We start from the raw sequence: 23,808 nt of genomic DNA, 5'->3' as shown, positions 1-23,808 counted from the left end.
AAGATCGGGGAAAAAAAAAATCTGGAATCACTTGAATTCAAATGACAGGATGATATGTCAGTAATATACAGGATTTGTTCTCTTTGGTTCACATACATACTTTAAGCAAATATTTCTAAATTTAAGAACATCATTCTGTTACTCTCTTTTAGGTTAGTTATTTAGGTTCTGTGGAATGACTTGAAGAATTCTAAGAATTAGATGTTCTATCCTGTATCCAAGACTCTACTGAGCTGTGTTTTTGTGCATGTGTGTGTGTTTATGGGGAAAGGGAGATATCTTTTTTAAAAAATTAGGCCTTTTTTAAATTAAAGAAGCAATAGTAAAAAATTAATTCTCTCCTTTATTAACAGAAATTATACATAGTAAACCGTACTTCGATTAACATTTCTTAAAAGTTAAAAAAATGATACATATTTATTATATAAAAGTAATATTTATAGAAAAGCATAGGGAAGAAAGTTAAAATGCCCATAATCTCACCACTGAGAAACAGCTCAGGGATACCATTTTGGTTCCTGTTAGTGGCATTTGACATTTTTAGGGTCACAGATATCTTGTGAATCTAATGAAAGTTATAGATCTTCTCCTTCCTGAAAATACATGACCACAGTTTTGTACACAGTTTTTAACCTCAGCTTAAGACTCTAATGTACATCTTTATAGTCCTATTTTAAAACCAAATTTTCTCACTTACTAAATCTGGCACATTTCCCACATCATTAAAGAAGCTCTTAAATTTTAAAAAGATCTGCATTAAATTGCTTCATAGGCATTTGTCCTAATGTATTTAACCAAGTAACCTCTTTTTTAAACATTAATTTGCTTTCAGTGTTTTACTATTGTATTTCCCTCAGCGGCAGGTGTGAGGTTTTGAGTGTATGTGTGTGTGTATATATATGTATATGTATGTATATATATATGTATGTACGTCTATATGTATGTATATATGTATATGTGTGTATATATATATTCTGTGTACATATGGAATGTGATACACTTCTGAAATTGATCATTTTAGTTATATGGATTAATTTCTGATTTTAACCTTATATATTCTTTCTTTCTTCCTGCTTTCTTTAGGTGTGTGATAGTTTTTCTAACTTCATGTATACATTTCTTATTGGAACTTTGGCTGTCATTACATAATATCCTTTACAGTTTCTTTAAGATAACTTGTAGGAGATTATTTATTCAATCAGAAGATATGTGTCTTTTAAGGCTTTGGTACCTGCTTTTAAATTGGCCTCTGGGAATGCCATACAAATTTTATTTTGATCAATAGTGAATGAGAGTAATTTTTCTGCCATTTCCTCACCCAGCCCAGTTCAGAGGCTGTAAACAGAGGACAGTGTCTACTGGCCGTTTTTATTTCTTCTGGGATATGTATTGTTCATGTCCTTTGCCTTTTTTGCTTTTCTTTTTTTTTTTTTTTTGGTCCTGTGTTCATTTAGTTCTTATTAATTTGTAAGAGCTCTTCGTATGTCCTATATTGTAAACATTTTCCCCAGCCTGTCATTTGTCCTACACAAGTATCATCTCATCTGACCCTCTCAACAACCCTATTATCTCTTCTGACCCTCAACACCATCTCTACATTAGTCACAGTTGAGGTAACTGAGCACAGTCTAGTCTCTTTTCCAGGGTCACAGAGCTAGGACGTGACAGAGCTGGGACACCAACCCTCTGGCTCCAGAAGTTCCTCTCTCAAGTTTCCTGCCACAGAATGAGGCAAATTTACTAATATCTTTTTTAAAAATCATCTGCAGTTTAAAATTTTTTTTTTTAATTTTTTTTTAACATTTATTTATTTTTGAGACAGAGAGAGACAGAGCATGAACAGGGGAGGGGCAGAGAGAGAGGGAGACAGAGAATCCGAAACAGGCTCCAGGCTCTGAGCTGTCAGCACAGAGCCTGACGCGGGGCTCGAACTCACAGACCGCGAGATCATGACCTGAGCCGAAGTCAGACACTTAACCGACTGAGCCACCCAGGCGCCCCTAAATTTTTTTAAGTAAAATAAGATAGTGCATTTAAACCTTTTATAATATTTGTATACATCAATTTTAATTGTATGTATTTGTGTTTCTCTTTTTCTTAGTAACTTTAGTAGAGATTTTGCTGTTTTAGTATCTTTCAGAGACAGCTCTTAGATTTATAAAATCTACCGTTTTTCTGTCTTCTAATTCTTTAACTTTTATTTTTTTTGATTACAGATCCCTGTTTTTCTTAGGTTTGCTTTGCCAGTATTAAAAGGAACATCTAGTAAAATTTTTAAAAATATAATAAAAGTGTTTAGAGTTTTTCTCCCACTATAGCAGTGATTTTCAACCAGCGTGAGAGTGGGGAGAGAGACTAATTATAATCTGCAGGAAGACTTCTCCACAGATATTTCAATATTCTCTTTTCTCCTCTCTTTAATTGCCTACCCCACCCTGACCTTTGAAGATTAAACTGATTATTGAGAGTGCTTTCTAATAGGTGTGTGTTTCCCTCGTCAGAAAAAAACTGGAGTTTTAACCGTATCCTGTAAGCCTTCAGATGATATTCTCATGTTATTATTTTGGAATGCACATTGGACTTCTTTGGGGGATGTGCTTTTTTAATATTAAATAGTTAAAGCTCTTTGTGTTATTTTCCATTTTCAGCTTTGTTCTCTTGCCTGTATGATTTTTTTTTTTAATGTTTATTTATTTTTGAGAGAGAGAGAGAGAATGAGAGGGAGAGGGCAAAGAGAAAGGGAGACACAGAATCTGAAGCAGGCTCCAGGCTCTGAGCTGTCAGCACAGAGCCCGATGTGGGGCTCGAACCCACGGACCATGAGACCATGACCTTAGCTGAAGTCGGACACTTAACTGACTGAGCCACCCAGGCGCCCCTTGCCTGTGTGATTTTTAAATGCACTGATAATTCGATCTGGTTTAAAGTGCTTAAAGTTTGATATGCCACATAGTTGCCTAAATGTACCAAATGTATGAAGCATTGACTGTTGTCCTTGGGATAAAGTATCACAATAATGTCCAGCTATGGTACTGGGTAGAATATAGTTTCCCCAGAAAGGGGGTCATGGAATAAGTAAGCTCTAGGAAAGTCTTCTTTGCTGTTGAATCCTAGCATTTAGTATAGTGTTTGGTTCCGTACAGATTGTTGAATGAATGAAAAGCTACTTTTTGCCAAAGGATAGGAGCTTGGATTTACCACTGTTAATGGCAGAGGCCCCTACACATTTCCCATCTGCTCCCAGTTTCAGTGCCTTTGATTCCTACTTATCACGTTTTGTTGTTTGTTTTGTTGTTCATTTGTCTGTATGAACTGGTTTTTTAAATTTTTTTTAATGTTTATTTATTTCTGAGACAGAGCATGAGTGGGGGAGGGGCAGAGAGAGAGGGAGACACAGAATCTGAAGCAGGCTCCAGGCTCTGAGCTGTCAGCACAGAGCCTGACGTGGGGCTCGAACTCACAAACCTCAAGATCATGGCCTGAGCCGAAGTGGTCGCTCAACCGACTGAGCCACTCAGGTGCCCCTGTATGAACTGTTTTTAAAACAGTTTTTATTTTTGTTTTAGCGTCTTCTTCCCCTTTATGCTTACTTTGTAGTCTATAAATGGCCATATTTTTCTTGAGGGACTTAAACACCTTAAACACATTTGAGTAGAGTTATGACAGTAACAGCAGCAAAAATGTACTGAGCACTTGCTACGTGCTAATAAGCCCACTGGTTAAGTGCTTTTTTATGCATTATCTCAGGTGACCCTTAAAACAGCCCATGGGAAATTAAAGTGACCTGCCCAAGGTCACAACTGGAGAATGACAGGATAGAGATTTGAACCCGAACAGCCCAGTCCAGCAGCTGTAGTCATAACCATATCTCAAGAACCTTTGTAAATCAGTGACACTAAGCTTTTTACAAACATTATAAAACATCTTCATATTTTTTTCATCTTATCCAGTCTTTTTAAATGAACATGTGGTATTTTTCCTTCTTTCTTGTCTGTGGTATAAACTTTTTGTGTTTGTGACACTTTTCATTCTTTGCACAAGAAGGAAAATTATAGGGGCTCCTGGGTGGCTCAGTCAGTTAAGCATACAACTTCAACTCAGGTCATGATCTCATGGTTTGTGAGTTCGAGCCCCACGTCGGGCTCTGTGCTGACAGCTCAGAGCCTGGAGCCTGCTTCGGATTCTGTGTCTCCCTCTCTCTCTGCCCCTCCCCTGCTCATTCTCTGTCTCTCTCTCAAAAATAAATAAACGTTAAAAGAAAATTTTTAAAGAAAGAAAATTATATCTAAACCCCAGAAATTAATATGTCCTCATTTGTATGAAATATAGGATAGCACCATTTTCTACAAGTTTTCTAACCAAGCTCAGACTGTTCACTGATTTTAAACCATCTGATCAACAAGGAAGGAAATAAACAGGAAATTTCATAAGTCAGGGAGGATGGCAGAAGGGTTATTTTAAACATTTTTTATGGTAAAAGCTGCAAAAATGTTGATGAACTGTGTCCATATGTTGCAACAGACATCTGGAACTTGACATTGTGCCTCTTTATTTAACATATTTTTCTGTTAAGTTATATACATTCGTTAGTGTAATTTTGGAAAAATGACAAAAGCCCAAAGAAGCAAGATAAAAGAACTCACAATCCCACTCCAAGAGGAGAACATTGCTGACATTTTACAATATTTGTGTCTATAATTTTATTTCTACACATATATACTTTTTTTGAAGATGAATGTATCCAGTTATATAATTTGTTTTTTTTTCTTTTAATATATTTCATTGTGTCTCGTTTAAAAAATTTTTTAGAGATTTTAAGAGCAGTGATTTTATCCCTGTCTTCCTCCATCTACCTTTAAAGCAACTTAAAAACCCACTTTAATAACCTTCTCAAAATGACAAAATTATAGAGATTGAGAACAGATTAGTGAATTCCAAGAGGTAGGGACTGGAATAAGGAGTGTGTGACTATAAAGGAGAACAACAAGGAGGTCCTTTTGTTTGATGGAACAATTCTATATCGTTGTGGTGGTGCCTATGCTAATCTATACATACGGTCTAATTGCAAAGAACTATACACACCCAGACGAGTGTATGTGAAAACTGAATAAAATTAGTTAACAATATTTTAACAATGTCAGCGATTTTGTCCTACAGTTGTAAAAGATCTCACCATGGAAGGAAACTGGTTGAAGAAGGTTCCCAGGACTCTATGTACAGCAATTTCCTATGATTTCATAATTATTTGAAAATAAAAAGTTTTAAAAAATCCACTCTATAGAGATTTTAATTACTGAGCAACCTGAATATTAAAATGCAGCGTAAAGAATAGTAAAGTAGAAACCAGCAAACCTGTGTTCTGACCCTGGGTTTGCTGATAGACCTCTGGCTAGTCTTTTAACTTCTGGGCTTCATTTTCTTTTCTGTAAAGGAAGAAAATTGTGCTAGAAAATCCTAAGATCCCTTTAAGCCCTCATATCCCATACGGTGTATAGATTTCTATAAATCTGTGAGTTTGCCAGATACAGAATAAATGTCAATAAATGTTAGATGTAGTCCAGAGGTTAGGGCTTGCAACAGGCAGGAAGTCTATTTCTGTTTCTTTCTATCTTTCTGCCTAGCATGCCTAGACATTTGGTGATACCATGACCTCAAGAGGGTAAAGGGCACGTTGGAAGTATGTATACATATGTGCTAGATTACAAAACAGGCAGTGTTTGTTTATATGCCAAAATGTGTGATATGGATAATAATCGCTACAGGAATTCTGGAAGAGACCACCATAGGCTTCCACACAAAGAAGAAGTAGAATTTAAGGGGTATGAATATAGTACTAGTTTTATCATTAATTACATCTTTGAGTATGTTGCAAGGACTGGATTATATATCTCATACATATTTTGCCTTTCCCCTGGATTATATCCGCTCATCCATCTTTATTCTGCCTCTAAGTTTAGATTTACTCTGCAATTTGAGCTGTTGGGTTAATAGATGCTAAATTCATCTAGATTTACTTGATGTTTTCTGCTTTTCTCTTTTTTTTTTTCTCACCTTGACCCTTTCTTCCCCTCCAACCCACTCCAGCTGAAAAAAGGAAGGGTGGGCAGACTGTGGACTCTAGCCTCCCACTTCTAAGTGTATCTGATCCTTTTATCCCTCTTCAAGTACCTGATGCACCAGGTAGGTAAACAGAGCTGCTCTGAGCCTAAGCAGGTTGATTCTTGTGTTCCAGGGTTTCTTGAGAGTTGTTTAAACACTCCATGAAAAGGATGTGAATTCCAAGGCCTATTAATAGGTTCTATTGTATATTTTTTGGTAATGGGAGGGCCTGTGTATTGGAAAGAACATTAGTCTAATATGATTATAACATGTTGAGGGGGACCTGTAAGCATGTGATAGAAGGAACAAAATGCCAATAGTGGTTATATGATAATTTCCTGGCCAGTACTGATTTTCCTATAATGGGCTTTTACTTTCTAAATAAAAATACATAATAAAAGTTAAAGGGAATATGAGTCAGGAGACCCAGGTTCCCTTCCTGGCACTTCACCTATCTGAAAACCCTCTGGACTTGACTCTTCATCAGTGAAGTAATTTGGACTGCATGAGTTCGAATATCGCTTTAGGTCTACCATATCTGATTTTTAAGTGAGCAGTCTAAAAAAGGAAGAAATTGGGGCGCCTGGGTGGCTTGGTCGGTTGAGCGTCCGACTTCGGCTCAGGTCATGATCTCACGGTCCGTGAGTTCGAGCCCCGCGTCGGGCTCTGTGCTGACAGCTCAGAGCCTGGAGCCTGCTTCCGATTCTGTGTCTCCCTCTCTCTCTGACCCTCCCCCATTCATGCTCTGTGTCTCTCTGTCTCAAAAATAAAAAATAATAAAAAAAATAAAAAAGGAAGAAATTGTTAGTGTGTTCTGATTGAGATAGCTTTTGAAACAATAATTGGATACTTGCCAATTGGATACTAGCATTTCATGACTGCCAGTGATTTCTCTGCCTACGCTCTTCCCCATCCTTTTAGGGGTGGGGGTGGGGAGCATGATGTGAGACACAGAAGCCACCCTTTCTTTTCTCTACCAGTCTTTTTGAATAGATCCAACTCTTTAGAAGCATCTAGCAGTCATTTTGTTTCTGGTAGTTTTGCTTCTTATTCTTACCTTTGCCTATTCTCTTGGTTTTAAACTAATAGGATCTGCTTGGTTCTTCTTCTCTCCCAGAATGTTAAAGGTATTTGATTGATTCAAGATTGGAAATGATTGTGACATTTGTATCATCTATGTACTAAGACAGACTGCAGCAAGGGTACCATGACAGTTTTTATTTCTTTAGGCAATCTGTTGACCCTCCTTAGGGGAAGCAAAAACTTGCCTTGATCAAGTAGTATTGTGTAACTTCATAGCTTGCTCGAGCTGGATGTAGGTCAAAAATACCTAAGGTCGCTGAGAAATGATTCAGTATAGGATAGTTAAAGGAAAGGGAAGAAGGAATCAAGTAGAGGTCCTTTTCTCTGTTGTATCATTCAGGCATGCTGGGCAGTACCTAGACAAGCCATTTTCAAGCTAGAAAGGTATGGGCTGCGAACTCAGGCTGGAGCCCACTGGCCTCTTTTTCCTCCCTGTCGTGGCAATCATGGGACCAGACAAAGAAAAGGGGTTATCGAGGCATTTTCCCTTTGATACCCCTCAGGCTCTTGCCTTGCTCTTTCCCAGATGGCCCATGGGCTGCAGACGCTGGAAGGGACACCTCTTGGCACAGGCCAGAAGATGAGGGCCCACAGGCAGGTAGCTGTCCCCCACAACTGTCACAGGTACCCTCTGGATCGGGGTGACGAGCCAGGCACAGACGTGAGGTGGCTCAGGATATCAACTCCCAGTTGTAGAGATGAGTTGTAAAGATAAGCCTGGGAGGCACCATAGGTAGCCGGCCGCCATCCTGCCTTCTACATTGTTATCTTTCCTGTCTCCTGATCCTCCATATTTCTCTTTTTCTGGTAGATTCCTGCTAAAGTGATACTGGTGTACACTTTTGTGCCAATTAAGCCATGACTCCTCTTGGATTTTAATAAGAGATCTATTAATGGAATATTCTAATTGAGAATTACAGGGGTATCTTATTTGTTTTATGATCTGTCAGACCAAACTCATCTGAAAACATAAATTAGATATGTCACTCCTTTGTGCTCCCATGAATTTCCATATCACTGAGAGTAAAATCCAGACTTTTTACCAAGACCTAAAAGGCCCTAACTAATCTGATTAGCTCTCTGGCCACCCCTCTAACCTGAGCTCATAATATTCTTTTCTTTAGTCTTTCTTCCAACAGTCTCAGCTTGTTCCCACTTCAGGGCCTTTGCACGTGCTGATACTCTGCCTGGAAAGCTTTTTCTCTATATCTGTTCCTTCTTATCATCTGACATTTGGGTATCAGCTTAAATGCTATCTTCTCAGGCCTGTCGTGATCCCACAGCACTCGCAGTCACACTTCCTGGCTTTTTTCTTCATAGCATTTGTCATGACATTGTTTCCACTGGTCCATTATCTGTCTTTCCCCACCAGGATGTCAGTGTCCTGAGGGAGCGACCTTGCTGTCTGATCCAGCACTGCTTTGCCAGTGCTAAGAACACTGGCGGGTAGATTGGTACTCTATGAATATTTGCAGATTGGATGAATGAACAAAGTAAAACCTGAGGCTGAAAGGCTTATGGCAGCCCCATTGCTCTCCATTTGTGTCCCCAACTCCCAAACACCAGACTACTGGCTTCATAGTTTTCTACCTGGGCCTCTGCCAACTCCCACCCAGGCCTCTCACCCACTCTCGGAGGGTGAATAAATGAAGGTACAGCCCACAAACCCTGGAGTGAAAGCAGTAGCTAGGTTTAGAAGATTCTTCACCTCCAGCCCTTTGTCGAGCCCTCCAGAATCTGGGCTGAGCATGGTGTCTTGCAGCTGTGTCTGATTAATGTATGTACTGTAATGTTCTGCCTGTAACACCATTCAATTCTGTAGCCTTTTAATCCAAGGATATCGATAGGATATGGATGGGATTACCCTACCTCCTTCCTTAGCATCTTGAAACGTCTGAGGCGAGGCCTGAGAGTGTAGGGCTCTGGGACCTCAACAAACTGCAAGTTTTTCTCCCCTCTTCCTGCCCCCCTAAAACACCCAGTTTGTCACTGCTTCCAGACCACCGTGGGTACCAGTCACACTTTTAGGGCTGTTTGTTTTGCATACATGCTTCCCTCCACACTCTACCTTCCTGATGATAAAAGAGTCATGAAATCTTTGTCTCCTGACCACTCTATGCCTTTTAATGACTTAACATTTTATTTGATGCTTTTAAAATGCCCTCCTGGGGCACCTGGGTGGCTTGGTCGGTTAAGCATCCGACTTCGGCTCAGGTCATGATCTCACGGTCCGTGAGTTTGAGCCCCGAGTCGGGCTCTGAACTGACCGCTCAGAGCCTGGAGCCTGTTTCAGATTCTGTGTCTCCCTCTCTCTGTGCCCCTCCCCTGTTCATGCTCTGTCTCTCTCTGTCTCAAAAATAAATAAACGTTAAAAAAAAAAATTAAAAAAATAAAATAAAATGCCCTCCCATGTAATTTCCTCTGATTCTACAAAGAAGACTGACTGGTAAGTTTGTCAAGTAATAATCTCATGTTCCGGGTGAGAAGGTGAGACACTGGTGCTGTTGGGACTGTGCTGCTGCACACATTTCTTTTAATGGCCCCAGGCCCCAGCCAGTGAAACCTCCCTGTCTGGGGGTCAATAAAGCCTTCGACTGCAAAGCTAAAATTAAGGTTTAGGGAAATACGAAAGTGGGCTTGAACTTTTCAGACCTGGGCTCTACCCACATAGTGGCTTGGTGATTTTGATCAAATCATTTAAACTCTGTGTTCTTCTCCTCAAAATTAAAACTATTTTAAAACCTACCTCATGGAGTGGCTTGTGAGGGCCAGATGGAAGCATGTATTTGGAATTGCTCTGTAAACTTTAAATTAGTATAAAGATAGGAAATGTTGTAGACTTTGGTTCTGAGCCCTTATTCCCCATGGGGCAGTCCTAGTTATGAAAAGTCTTAGACAATAATGTTTTTCTCTTACAGAAATTAAACTTGCTTTATAACCTTTGACTTTTGCACAACTGAGAGCCATTGAAATAGACTTCCTTGATATAATGATTATTAAACTGTGGGTAAAGGGGCATTGGGTAATTGGATTTGTTTGGGTTTTATTTTTTTTAGGACCATTTCTATTTTCCAAAGCATCATAAAACACATTTTCTTAGAAAATCTGGCATTAAAAAAAATCACAGCCATGAGCATTTGTGTGCTCACAGAGCTGCCAAATGAAGCCTAGCTCTGGTGAGTCTCAAAGTATTTCATTGATGCTCATATGCTGTGTGTTTATTTTTCCTTCTCTTTGTGTTAGATGAGCTATAGGTGGTACCAAATTTAAAATACAGTAGAAGAGAATGGGGAATTTTCTCTGAAAATTGGCTGAAGGGTTTAATTTTTTGTTTTTTTTAAACTGGTAAAATACACATAACACAAAATTTACCATTTTAAAGTGGACAGTTCAATGGCATTTAGTTTTCACATTGTTTTGCAACCATTGCCATCCATCCACGGAACTGTTTTAATCTCACAAAACTGAAACTCTCCACCTGTAACTCCTTCCTCCTTTCCTGCAGCCCCTGGCAACCACATTCTGCTTTCTTCCTCTTTGAATTTGACTACTCTAGATACCTCATATAGGTAGAATCATACAGTATTTGTCTTTTTGTGACTGGCTTATTTCACTTAACATAATGTCCTCAAGGTTCATCCATGTTGAAGAATATGTCAGAATTTCCTTCCTTTTGAAGGCTGAATAACATTCCATTGTATATGTATATGTACCACATTCTGTTTATCCATTCCTCTTTTGTTGGCCACTTGGGTTGCTTCCACAGCCACTTGGGTTATTGTGAAAATGCTCCCATGAGCATGGGTATGCAAATGTCTCTTCAAGACCCGAGATTCTTTTGGGTATATATCTGGATATGGAATCGCCAGGTCCTATGGTAATTCTAGTTTTTATTTTTTGAGGAACCACCATATTATTTTCCATAGCGACCACATCTTTTTACATCCCCACAGGCAGAGCACTAGAGTTTGAGGAAAAGATTTTCATAGCAGCTCCTTAATGCTGACTTCTCAACATCAGTGTTCCACAAGACTCAGCAAGCAGGCATTGGTTGCCCCATAAGTGCCACTTCCTAGAATCAACAGCTTTTTAAAAATGTACCTCCTGGTTTATGGTAGTTCATCATCTCTCAAAAAGTCCACAGGAGAAGCTGTGTTTTCTTAGTGGTTTGTTGTGAAGATAAGCATTCCTCTCAGAGCTATCTGCCTGGCATATCCCTCACTTCCAACTGCTATTTCATGATACTGAAAAGTCCAAGGTTGATCACCTATGTGTCTTTGCTCTGGAAAGTTTCTCTTTCCGCAGATTCAGTTCCCTAAAATGAACCTGGAATGGGGCATGGTGGCTGACTTTTGCTTCCATCTTGCAGATGTTACAGACAGTTTAGTGTCTAGTTTCTCAATGATAGGAACTATTTAGAGTGACTGCATTTTAAAAACAGCATCTCTCATCACAAGACTTCAGACAAGATGTAAATTTCCAAAGCCACAAAGCTGTAGCAGCCAAATCATCTTTTCTGATGGGGGCTGGCATCAGGCTTTTCCTGTTCATTAGGTCAACCTGCTTTACTGTTCGTGGTCAAATTCCTCATTAGGCCTGGAATGGCTCTTGAGCAAACCCTTAACCTTTTTAGCCTCTAAATAGATACCTATCCTCTCTTTTGATGTTCGGAAAGAGAGAAAGCTCACAACTTGTACTATATTCCAGTCTCCCATCAGGAAGCAGTTTTGATTATCTAACCTTAGATGCTTTTATGAAGGATTTATTACCTTCTTGCTTTGTGGTTGATACTTTCAGTAAGTAAGTCTTGAGAGAAACCTAAGAGAAGACTCTGGAGTGGATTGATTCTTACCTTTTCCTCTCTTCCCTAGTCCCCAATGCCACTTGACTTATTATGCTTGAGAGGAGAGAGGAAGGTGCTCAAAAGATCCTCTTTCTAAGTCTGCTCTTAATTTTTCAAAGTACTAGCAACACTCTCCTTTAAAAGCATTCTCAGCTTCCACTGGCCGGGCTAACTCACTCTGTGCCCACTTTGCTTCACGGGTCCACCTTCTCGGTCCTTTCACCGTGATTTCAGCCCAACTCCATGCTCTTAACCTGACTCATTCTTATTTGGGAACCCTAGAAACTTGAGAAAGAACTGAGTATAGTAATGGGAATGTGATAAGAAATACCACCAACAGAAAAATATGAGTAGATATTCTTCATAAAAGAAGAGATAGAAATTACCAACAATATATATATATATTTTAAAGTTCATCATTATGATGAATCCAAGAAGAGCCAATTATGAAACAATGGGATGCCATAACCTCTGCCATTAGCTTGGTAAAGAGTGAAGACCCCACCACCTCGGGCTTGATGAACGTGTAATAAAATGGACTACACTCAGATCCTAATAGTTTACTTTCTCTTTTCTTTCCTAAAATATTATTCTGAGAAAATATGGGTATGCTGAAATATTTATCAAACAATCAGAATTTAGAGGGAAAGATTGGAGGGGTATTCTCTAAAAACTGTTAATAGCGGGTATCTCTCGAAGTGAGGTTATGGGTCGTTTTTACTTTTACCCTTTGTTTTCTCCGTATTTCCCAAGTTTCCACAATAAACATGTTTTACAAAAGTAAAAAGTAATAAGGGATCAAACAAGAAACATGTTTTTTTTTCCTTTTTTCTAAATGTAATTTTATTTTAAATTCCAGTATAGTTAACATACAGTGTTACCTTAGTTTCACACGTACAATATCATGATTCCACAGTTCCGTCACCCGGTGCTTATCACGAGTGAACTCCTTAATCCCCATCACCTAGTTCACCCACCTCCCCTCTGGTAACTATCAGTTTGTTCTCTGTAGTTAAGAGTCTGTGAGGCACCTGTGTGGCTAATCGGTTGAGCATCTGACTTTGGCTCAGGTCATGATCTCGCTGTCTGTGAGTTCGAGCCCCGTGTTGGGCTCTGTGCTGACAGCTCAGAGCCTGGAGCCTGCTTTGGATTCTGTGTCCCCCTCTCTCTGCCCCTCCCCACTCACGCTCTGTCTCTCTCTCTGTCTCTCTCTGCCAAAAATAAATAAACATTAAAAAAATTTTTAAAGATTCTGTTTCTTGGTTTCTGGGTTTTTTTCCCTTTGCTTTTTTTTTTTTTTTTTTTTTTTAAGACATCCATTCTTTTTCAAATGAGGATCTAGCTTAAATATTCCCCCACCTTCTCACCCTGTTCCCCTGGCCATGGGTGTCTGGGCTGAGTTTGTGTGTTGAACAGCTGTCTTGGGGCAGTCATCTTCCTTCCTGCCCATTCTGCCACGGTGCCCTCCAAGGGTCCTTCCCCATAGCCGCTGCCAGTTCAGATCTCCAGTTTCTTCTCTAAGCAGTCCGTCTTCTAAGTAGCTGGTTAGTTCCTGCTCCCTGTTTTTCCCTTGGACGATTGGTTTTTGGGGTGGATAGGACCTTTAAGTGTATCTTCATTTTATCATATTATCAATAAGAAAAACTTAGATCCAGAGAACAATGATGGTTTGCCCAAAGTGTCACATCAACTTAGTGCAGAGCCCAGGTCTCTGTCTCTTTGTGCCTTTTCTTTCTGTCTGGCAGACCATGCTGCCTCCTCTCACATTTCACTTCATTCAAGGAATTCTGCTTTTTCTGGTCTCATACCAAGGCATTTGAGTAAAACCTGGAATCTCACCCATTCTCACTAGTGTTATCCCAGGCATCTGTGGCGCCATTAGATATCAACAGGTTGCAAAATGCCTGTGGAGAACTTGTTTGAGGTTTGGGATCTTAATGCTTCCTGCACACGTTCCTAAATTTACCACTCTCTTCTCTGCACTGCTCCTCCCCACCCATCCCCTTCATGCCACATAGTCTCAGAGTGTCTTCATAAAACAGAAGTCCTAACACGAGTGATATCAAGGCTGGCCCTTGATTCACGTGTGAGGCCTGCAGGCTGTGGCTATAAACTCTCAGCCTCCTGTAGCCTTTCTCGTGCCTCCCATGATACCCTGTTCTCAAGGGTATCATGAGAAAGTTCTTCATTTACAGTGACCAAAAATGAGCCATAAAAGCTTGAGGTGTGACTTCTTCTAATGGCTTTACATTTTGAAGCAACCAAAGCTTTAGTTAAGCCAGAGGACTGAATCTCTAGTGTGTAGAAGGTCTGGGCCACAGTCCTAGCTAGCTCTGTGGCTGACCCGCTGTTAGCTCTCAGGCAGGTGGCTTCACCTTTCTGGAGCTAGTTTCTTCATCTATAAATGAGAAGGCTAATTGAATAAGATCCGAGGCTCCTTCCAGGGCCAACATGTCTTTGATAACTTGGCCGTTGGGCATGGGACCATGTCTATGTGAAGACCTGTTCTCCTGTGTCAATGGAGACAGGCAAACACTGTAGGCAGCACGTGAGGGAAACCGTGAAATCAAGTGCGGGCTCTACCATGTCCCATCTATGACTTTGGGCAAGTCACACATTCTCACGGTGTCTATGTCCATTCTTCTCGACTCTATCAGTATTCCCACACCCAGGGTGTTTTGTGAATAATGAATGAAAATGTTTGACCTTGAACTGCAAATGGAAGTGATGACGGTAGTTCCCGTGGCACCTGGGCACCCGCACGAAGTAACTGAGAGTCTTCTGTCATTTCAGTAGTGCTGAGGGTGGGACAGGCTGGTTTTGTACATGCTGTCCACCTTACTTAGGCCGTGGCTCTGTGCTCCCACTCCTAGTCCTCTGTCTGCTATTGCTCTGTCCCTGCTCCTCCTTCCCACATTCCAGTATTCGAGTGTCATCACAGATCATCCATGTGAATAGCATGTTACTGTTTGGTCAGAAGATAAGCCTCTCTACATTTGGCAGCTTAGCCCATCCCCACCCTGTTCTATCTCACCACACAACACATGCACACATGTATGCACACACACACTTTTTTATCCCCTCACATCAGCTTTTTGCTAACGGCTAATGAAAATAGTCGATTCTTGCTGAGGTACCTGACTTTCCACTTGATCGCCCATTCTCCCCATCTCCCCAGTGAGGCCACAGACATGTGACATAGGGTATGAGAGGAAACTGAGAACTGGGGATACAGAGATTAATAACATACCTTCTGTGCCTTCAGTCACATTGTAAGGGCTGCAAGAGAAGAGAGTGCAGAGGGCTCCAGAAGTTTCCTGATGTGGCAGGGAGGACAGGGAAAGGCTTAGAAGAGATGATACTTGAGTGACCAATACAGAAGGATGGTGGGAGGTATCTCCCATTTTACAGTTGAGGTAATGACAGAAGTTAAAGGAACAGCCTCACGGTCACAACCAGTCACTGCAGTGGCTAGAATTCACACTCTGAATGTGGCTAGCCTAAGGTTTTGCACCTGGATAAACTGCTGTATGAAAGATAAGCAAGTAATTTGGGGTCATTGCTTTTTATCCGTTGCTTCATAAGATTGCAAATATAGGAGTGCTGAAAGTGAAAGAAGCAAATAATTACATTTCTGTATGTGAAAGAGGCTCTTTTGGGACTAAAACAAAAGCCAGTGTTCAGAATAATCAAAATTTGGACTTTTTGGGGAAACATCTTCTTTTTGCCAGTATGCTAAAAATTGTCAGATATTTTTAACATCTTGTCTGCTAATAGAATGTTATGCACGATGCAAGATTAATGCTGATGGGACTGGTATACTTGGTTAGTACCCTGGGGTTTTTTTCCCTGCTGTTGAAAAGTTGTTTTTTTTTCCTTCCTTCCTTTCTTCAATATAAATCAGGTGTAAATGAGCAATGTAGCATATTGTCATTTAATTCAAAGATAACCTACATGCCATATACTCCAAAGATGGTAAATTGGTCTCACATATAAAAATATCTTTTTCGGCAGTATATTAAGTGGACGAAAGCAAATTACCTTGCCAAGACACTAAAATCCATTATTTTGTTTCATCTGTGTAGTTATAGATCACCTTAAATTACAGATCACCTAAATTTCAGTTTCAGTCACTCAACGAATATCAATTTCGTCTTTACTTGATTCCTGATAGCCTGGAAGAATGCAGATTCATTAAAACGTTATATACACATACTTGAACTTTAAGTCACTTCTTTTTCTCAAACATTTTAATTTTAGTTTTATCTTAATGGCATGGTATTTCTGTGATAGAAAAAAAAAATGTCAACAGGCTTTAACTGGGCAAGTTATAGAATTTATGTGGCCTTAACCTCCTTGCAAGTAAAAGGAGGTTTGAGACCTAATTCCCTTCTTTCTGTAAGATTCTACGACTCATTATTTTGTTTCAAGTTAATGCTCTACCATTAATAAGTTGAAGGTAAATAGAGATTTATTGATGGATCAAGGCTGAAAGAATCATGAAGGAATCTTAATGTGTGCACTTATCACACATTAAGTTATTAGGTGTGACAAATCTGATGGCTTCTTACGTCCTTTTGTTTCTTAGCCAAATGACATCAAAAGTAATCCATCTTCAGGTGTATGTGAATTTCATGAGATTTGACCATAGAATGATAAGAGTGCCAGCCTGTCACACAGTCTCCGTTGGCAGACAATAAGTGATGGTTGAAGTTAATTTAGGCATATTTTGATTCACTTGCTGAGTTATAAACCATTTCTAAATGCAAGTCCAAAAAAAATGTTCACAACTAAGGAAGGGGTATGAACGTATACTTAAGTACATGGATATGTTTATGGCAGCTTTATTTTTAATAGCTAAAAACTATTAGAAACAACCAAATGTCTTATCAACTGGTGAATGATTGAATAAAATGTGGTACGTTCATACAGTGGAACACTCCTACCACATAAGACAGAACAAATTACCAATACATGCCACACCGGGGAGAAGTCTCAGAAGCATTATGCTAAATCAAGGACATCAGACCGAAGAGACGACATACTGCATGGTTCCATTTATAGGAAATTCTAGAAAAGGCAAAGCTGTAGGGACAGAAAGCAGATCAGTTGTTGCCAGGGCCTGTGGGTAAAAAGGAAGGCACTGACCAGAATAAGGCACAAGGGTATTTTGGGGGGTGATGGAAATGTTTTACGTCATTTCAGTGGTGCTTACATGAGTGTGTACATTTGTCAAAACTCAGCAAATTGTGCACTTGAAATTGTTGACTTTTATTCAGTGTAAATTATACCTCAAAAAATTTTTTTCTTGTTCAAGTTTTAAATTCCAGTTAGTTAGCATACAGTGTAATATTAATTTCAGGTGTAGAATTTAGGGACTCATCGCTTATGTACAACACCCAGTGCTCATCACAACAAGTGCCCTCCTTAATACCCATCACCCTTTTAACCCATCCCCCCTCCAACCTCCCCTCCAGCAACCCTGAGTTTGTTCCTATGGTTAAGAGTCTGTTTTATGGTTTGCCTCTCTCTCTCTCTCTCTCTCTCTCTCTCTCTCTCTCTCTCTCTCTCTCTCTCTCTCTCTTCCCCACTATGTTCATCTGTTTTGCTTCTTAAATTCCACATATGAATGAAATCATATGGTATTTACCTTTCTCTGACTTATTTCACTTCGCATAGTACACTCTAATGCCATCCTCGTTGTTACAGATGACAAGATTTCATTCTTTTTATGGCTGAGTAATATTCCATTGTTTGTTTATATATATATATATATATATATATACACACACACATATATACGCATATATACATATGCATATACATATATACATACACATGCGTATATACATGTGTATGTGTATATATGTGTACACACACAAATCACATCTACTTTATCCATTCATCAGTCAATGGACATTTGGACTCCTTCCATAATTTAGCTGTTGTTGATAGTGCTGCTATAAACGTCAGGGTACATGTGCCCCTTCGAATATGTATCTTTGTATCCTTTGGGTAAATTTTTATACTTCAAATTTTATTTTATTTTTTTAATTTTTTGAAACTGTTTATTTTTGAAAGAGAGAAAGAGAGACAGAGCACAAACGGGGAGGGGCAGAGAGAGGGAGGCACAGAATCTGAAACAGTTTCCAGGCTCTGAGCTGCCAGCGCAGAGCCTGCTGCAGGACCCAAAACCACGAACCATGAGATCATGACCTGAGCCGAAGTCAGACGGTTAACTGACTGAGCCACCCAGGCGCCCCTATATCTCAAATTTTAAAACAAACAAACCTAGGGAAGTATCTTGAATGACTTACAAAATGAACCTCAGTTGGGGAAATAATCATTTTTAAACTTTGAACTTTGAAAGCTTATTTGTGATTAACAGTAAAAGATACTAACAGTATTTATTTTTATGATGAATCTATACAAAATTTTGACCCCAAAATGTGTTTGCATAGAAAATGATAAATGTTCAGCTTGCTTTAATATCTCACTGCATTTTTGCTTTCTCTTTACCTCTCTGCCCAACCTAGAAAAACTAATTGAGGGACTCAAATCTCCTGACACTTCTCTCCTGCTCCCTGACCTCTTGCCTATGACAGACCCTTTTGGTAGCACTTCCGATGCTGTAATTGGTAAAGTCATCATCTCTGTTTCTTCAGCCCTGCATGATCTATGTGTCTGTTTCGAGAATGATAACTACCTGGTTAACAGATCCCTATTGAATGGCCCTGCTGGGAAGTGGAAATGCCACAAAGCCTCCTTTAATCTCATTTGTTATCACCCCAAATGAAGTGTTTTCCCCTGCCTTTCCAGGGGCACCACACTGTTATTTTTGCTTTGCTTGATAGCCTGAGATTTCCAAAAGGAATTTCTTATGAATGAGGAGGAATGGAAAAATTCACATTTAATTACAAAAGCTTCATGAAAGAAGTTGCTTTCAAGCTGGGACCTTACCTTTAGCAGATTCTTTAGAAGGCCTCTGTATGTGCCCCGTATCAGAAACAGAAAACACTTGCCCAGTGGTGAAGCCCCATGAGTAGAGTCCGGGACAGGGGCTTAGTCTGCTCAGTTTGGTATTTCCCTGTGCTTCTACAGCAAGGCAGGCATGAACTACAAGATGTGCAGGGCCCCTGTACTCCAGGGCACATAGTCCTTGAACCCAGGAAAGCCATGACCCTGTAGAGATGGGCCTTCAGCTGCGCGATGTGACACAGTGCAGAATACCTCCCGGCCACATCATGGGGTGGGATTTCAAATGGACTAGTTACCTTCGCCAGGCACAGAGGATGTCTGCCCCCAAGTTTATCCCTTAAGAAAAGCAAAATTACCAGAAGATACTATGGTGCCTTTCAGCCTATGTCTTCTGACATGGAAGAAATCTGCTGGGTGACTCGTGTTCTACACTTATCTATAAAAACTGAAACTCACCAAGATTAGTTATAGTGGTTAACCTTGCACATGCCTGCTCAATCAGTGAAGCCCAGACACTCAAAGCAGCAGAAATAAAGTAACTTACTGTGCTGTCCATCTTGCCCGAGACTGGCATTTTAGACACCTGTAGAAGGAAGCCTTCACAGAATTGTCTGAAGAACGTTTTGACTCCTTTTCCCTTACCATCTGTTCTCCTTTCTTAATGCTCTGTCACAAAAGAAAAAGCCGATGTTGCTGTTGAGAGTCTCATACCGGGACTGGAGCCCCCAGTACCCCAGCGCCTTCCATCCCAGACGGAATCTGTGACCTCGAACCGCACAGGTCAGTCAGGTGTCCTGCAGCTGCAGGGACTGGTCATTGTTGTGGCCCTCGGAGCCAGCCTTTCCACCTGTAGCAGACGATCCTGGGCTTAGTTTGCAGCCTGGTTAGTTCCTCCTAGAATGGATGCTCTGTATGGTTACAGCCCCAGCTTCTCACTGTTTAGTGACGTGTTTCCTTGCTAAAGAGCAGAGTGCTTTTTGGAGCCATGTTCTCTATAGAGTGGTCCTTGGGCTTTCTCTGGTTACAGTGTTTATTTATTCAAGATTCTTTTCACTGGTGGCAGGTTCCCTCCACCTCCTTCCCCAAAGAATTCCGTTGAGCTACAAGGATGGCCTCCGCTAAGGTGTCTGTTCAGTCTTTCTATACAACCGTGTCAGTGACTTCATGGAGCTACTGCTCTGTGTGTTGACATTCTGTCCTCAGCACAGTGCTTTAATCCTAGATAGGTGGTTTGCTGTTAAATTGTAGGCAGAGTTGAAATCTTCCCCTGGATTCAGCATTGCTTTCACCCGAATTTCAAAATTCGCTCTTAATAGAATTCCTCAACTGCCCATAAACACAGAGTTGATAACCTGCATTTTTATCGAGTCCATAGTCAACCTTGGTAAAGGAGTCTGATTTTCTAACTTGGAACAGAAACCATTGGAAGTCTAGGGACTGTGAAAATAAACTTACATTTAAGTGGAAAAAAAACGAACATAAAAGATAATGTGGTTCCTTTCTCTTGTGCGTACTTGACTGTTTTCTCTTAGAAAACTTTCCCAGAGAACAATTTGTATGTGAAAATACTTGAACTCTGAATTTTGCCTTCCTTCTGTTCCTTAACTAAAAGTGAAAGTCATGTGTCCAGAGGAGCAATTCAAATTTAAAGAATACTAGTAAGAAGCAAGATTGTTTTGTTTCAAATGGGGATCTAGTTGAGTTCTAGAAAGTATTGTTTAACTGTGTCATATTCTGCTAATAATAAGTCAGGGACAATCCCCTCCTAGTCAGCTTAGATACTTCATCCTATAGTACCTTTTCCCATAAATGTTTAGGGAAAGTTTAAATGAAACTCTTTAGTTGCAAAGTCCTTTTTCCCAAATAGCATTTGCTGAGAACTAAGTTGCTAAAGTTTTATTGGCATCCAAATCACATACTTGCTTACCCAGCAACCTCTGAGCAAAGAATTATTCCATATTTATATGTTAATGTTAAGAGAATCTAGAAATATATCTTACTATAGATGAAAATTCAGCGGGCTTAATATGTTACTTTTGGTTTTCTTTTCTCGCCTTGGCTTATATGTATAACATGTAAATGCAGTAACTTAAAGGCTAAGATCTAATCTCATGGTATTGTGTGTGCCATTTAATGCCATCACTGACCTGGGATGCTGTTAATCTGGACTCAGATTCTCTCACCGGGGAAGATTCCCTGATTGATTGCTCCTTGCTTTCTAACCCTACTACTGACCTGCTGGAAGAGTTTGCCCCCATAGCGATATCCGCTCCAGCCCATAAAGGTAAATGCTTTCCTGTCCTCTGGGGCACGTGTATCCTTAAAGGAGATCTGAATGATTTCTGAGAATTTTTCTTACCAAAAGTCTTTGGCAGTGAAGTTTTTTAGCCCCCTCCTCTATATGGAAAACTTGAGTTTGTACTCTTAGCCTCTGTGTTAGAATCCCTCTCAGGAAGAGTACCTAATAAGGCTTAGACAACAGGTTGGTGTAGGCATTGCTTTCTGGCAGTCTCCTGGAATGCACATAGTCCATGGTCTCCATTAAAGGCAGAGCTACGTACCTTTGTGGTCCGCGCATGTAGATGGTTGTGTTGACTATCCACTGACTCCCTTTTATTATTAATTAATACGATACTTGTTAGCCTGAGACCTTAAAATTGTTTCATCAAATCCGATTTAAAGTTTTTGAGTAGGGATTGCTATGTTTAAAGAAGCAGGCCAAGTCCTCAAAGTCAGTCTTCAAAGATTGAACTTATAAAAGTTTCGAATTTTGAGTCATGATTGGTTACTAGATTTCTCTTTCTGATCTACCATTTTCACTTCTTACTCTTGGGTTAATACTGGGGTGAAATGCTCCTGGACAGAAGTAGCTTGAATTGGGCTCTCTTCAGTGAGTTAGTTGTTCATAGAAGTGAGAGGCACAGAGCCTGGCTTACTCTATGCAGGCATTCACTAACCTTCTTTCTGTACTTGGGTAGTGAAATTGGTTTTCTGGAAGGAGCACATATATAGAAGAGGAACAATGTAAGTTTCTTCTGAAGGAAATTCAAGAAGTAAGCCTCCCTGAGATGACTAAAAAACAGTTCGTTTGGGGCTCTCAGGTGGCTTAGTCAGTTAAGTGTCCAACTCTTGATAACAGCTCAGGTGTTGATCGCAGAGCTGTGGTTCAAGCCCCTTATTGGGCTTCACGCTGGGCATATAGCCTGCTTAAAAAACAAAACAAAACAAAACAAAATTAGTTTATGGTTTGCAGTGGTAAGAGCTGAGGTTTTGTTTTTACCCTTGATAACATTAAAATGATTATGTTTTTATAGAGGATGTGTTTTTAACCAATTATGTCTGGCAGGAGTGTGTCAGCAGTAATGTGTAATTACAGAGAAGCATCATTTGCAGAATAGGTGCTCAGCTAGCGCTTGTGCTGGTAGGATAGTCTTTATCAGAATGGAGAAGGATATCTAACAGACTTCTGCTTGAAATCTCAGTGCATGTGATCTTGGGCCCCAACATTCCCTGAGGCATCAGAGTTGTTGGAAAGTCTTTCTTCCCAATCATAGGACAGCAAGTCTTTTCAGAAAGATTTTGTTTGCCTTGTATACAGCAGTTACTACTAATTACCTCCCCCCTGCCCCTAACTTTGAGTTTCTTGAATATTGTTTGTTAGTCAGGCCCCTGTTTGCTCAATAAGGAAGATAAATGACTAACTCCTGTGCCTTTGTGAATTACTGACGTTGAAGAGAGATTTCACAATAACTACAATTAAAGGTCTTAAAATGGTAGTAGAGATCATTCTATAACCCTTCTCCCTAATCATTTATGAAAGTCTTAACATGGCCAGCCTGAAACCATTTTTTTTCTGTTTCCCTATTTTTCAGTTTTGCTACCTTTGTTTCCACTCATGAAAATAAGCATTTTCATCTTCAAAAACAACAGTGATTGTATAGGTGGAACTTTATGCCTCTGACATGTTCTCTCATTTGCTAATCTCTGCCTCTGTTGTTTCTGCTTGTGTACTTGCATTCTGTATTAAGCTGCAGAAGATAGTAATCTCATCTCAGGTTTTGATGTCCCTGAGGGCTCGGACAAGGTGGCAGAAGATGAGTTTGACCCTATTCCTGTATTGATAACCAAAAACCCACAAGGTAAGAAAGAGAGGATGGGGAAAAGAGAAGAACTTGGCATCACAGCTGTTTACAAAATAGTAATGTGCCTAATCTGCAAGAGGGAAGAAAGCATCAACACTTAGTGAAGGGAACTGGGGTAATGACAGGCCTTGGGGCTGGACCAGTATAAGATAGAGACACAGATACAGATGGAGATGTAGTTATCTTAAAACGTCACTGTGGTGTTTATTCAGAGAGAAGAAAAGTATTTAACTCTTTGACTAAAACCCGGTTTTACAAAGTATCAAGCCAAAAATAAAGTGACCTTTAGTCAGTAGAAACCTGAAGTCATATATACATATATTAAAAAAAAAAAAAAAGCACTGAACATTTTTTAGCACGATTTGAATAACCTATGATAAATATTCTTCCCAAAGAGATTAAGCATGGTGCTTTGATATCATTTGTATCTTTTGGACATTTGTGGAGCATCTTTTTTCCTCTTTGATGGATTATAACCATTTGAATGTGCCATGAGACACTGAATTACCATGGGACCATCTCTATATTTCTTAAAGCATGTTTCTATCACAGTGGTCTTAATAACAGATTTTTCCCCAAAGCAACAGCTGTTGATTTTTACTTTATCAGGGAGATGAGTCGATATCATGAGGAAGTTAGTGTACAGCCAGCAGTTCTCAGGCA

At 39.9% G+C, this 23,808-nt stretch overlaps 1 protein-coding gene across 20 annotated transcripts in view; it reads left to right on the top strand.

Annotated features, from left to right (window-relative positions):
• The window catches only part of AAK1 (AP2 associated kinase 1), a 167,894-nt gene that overhangs the window by 131,330 nt on the left and 12,756 nt on the right, over positions 1-23,808 (top strand). For 12 of the 20 annotated variants that reach the window (XM_042932545.1, XM_042932543.1, XM_042932544.1 and 9 more), the window contains 5 exons: positions 6,085-6,180; positions 18,562-18,663; positions 19,682-19,783; positions 21,177-21,287; positions 23,032-23,142. The exons of 1 other annotated variant lie outside the window; for it this stretch is intronic. In XM_042932545.1, coding sequence (XP_042788479.1) covers positions 6,085-6,180; positions 18,562-18,663; positions 19,682-19,783; positions 21,177-21,287; positions 23,032-23,142 — 522 coding nt within the window. The remainder of the gene's footprint in view (positions 1-6,084; positions 6,181-18,561; positions 18,664-19,681; positions 19,784-21,176; positions 21,288-23,031; positions 23,143-23,808) is intronic. 7 more of the 20 variants (XM_042932547.1, XM_042932548.1, XM_042932550.1 and 4 more) reach the window with 7 other exon arrangements.

This window comes from Panthera leo, chromosome A3 (genome assembly GCF_018350215.1).
Source record: "Panthera leo isolate Ple1 chromosome A3, P.leo_Ple1_pat1.1, whole genome shotgun sequence".
Taxonomy (NCBI): Eukaryota; Metazoa; Chordata; class Mammalia; order Carnivora; family Felidae; genus Panthera; species Panthera leo.
Note: the sequence above shows the minus strand (reverse complement) of the source record. Positions and strands in the feature narration are given on the sequence as shown.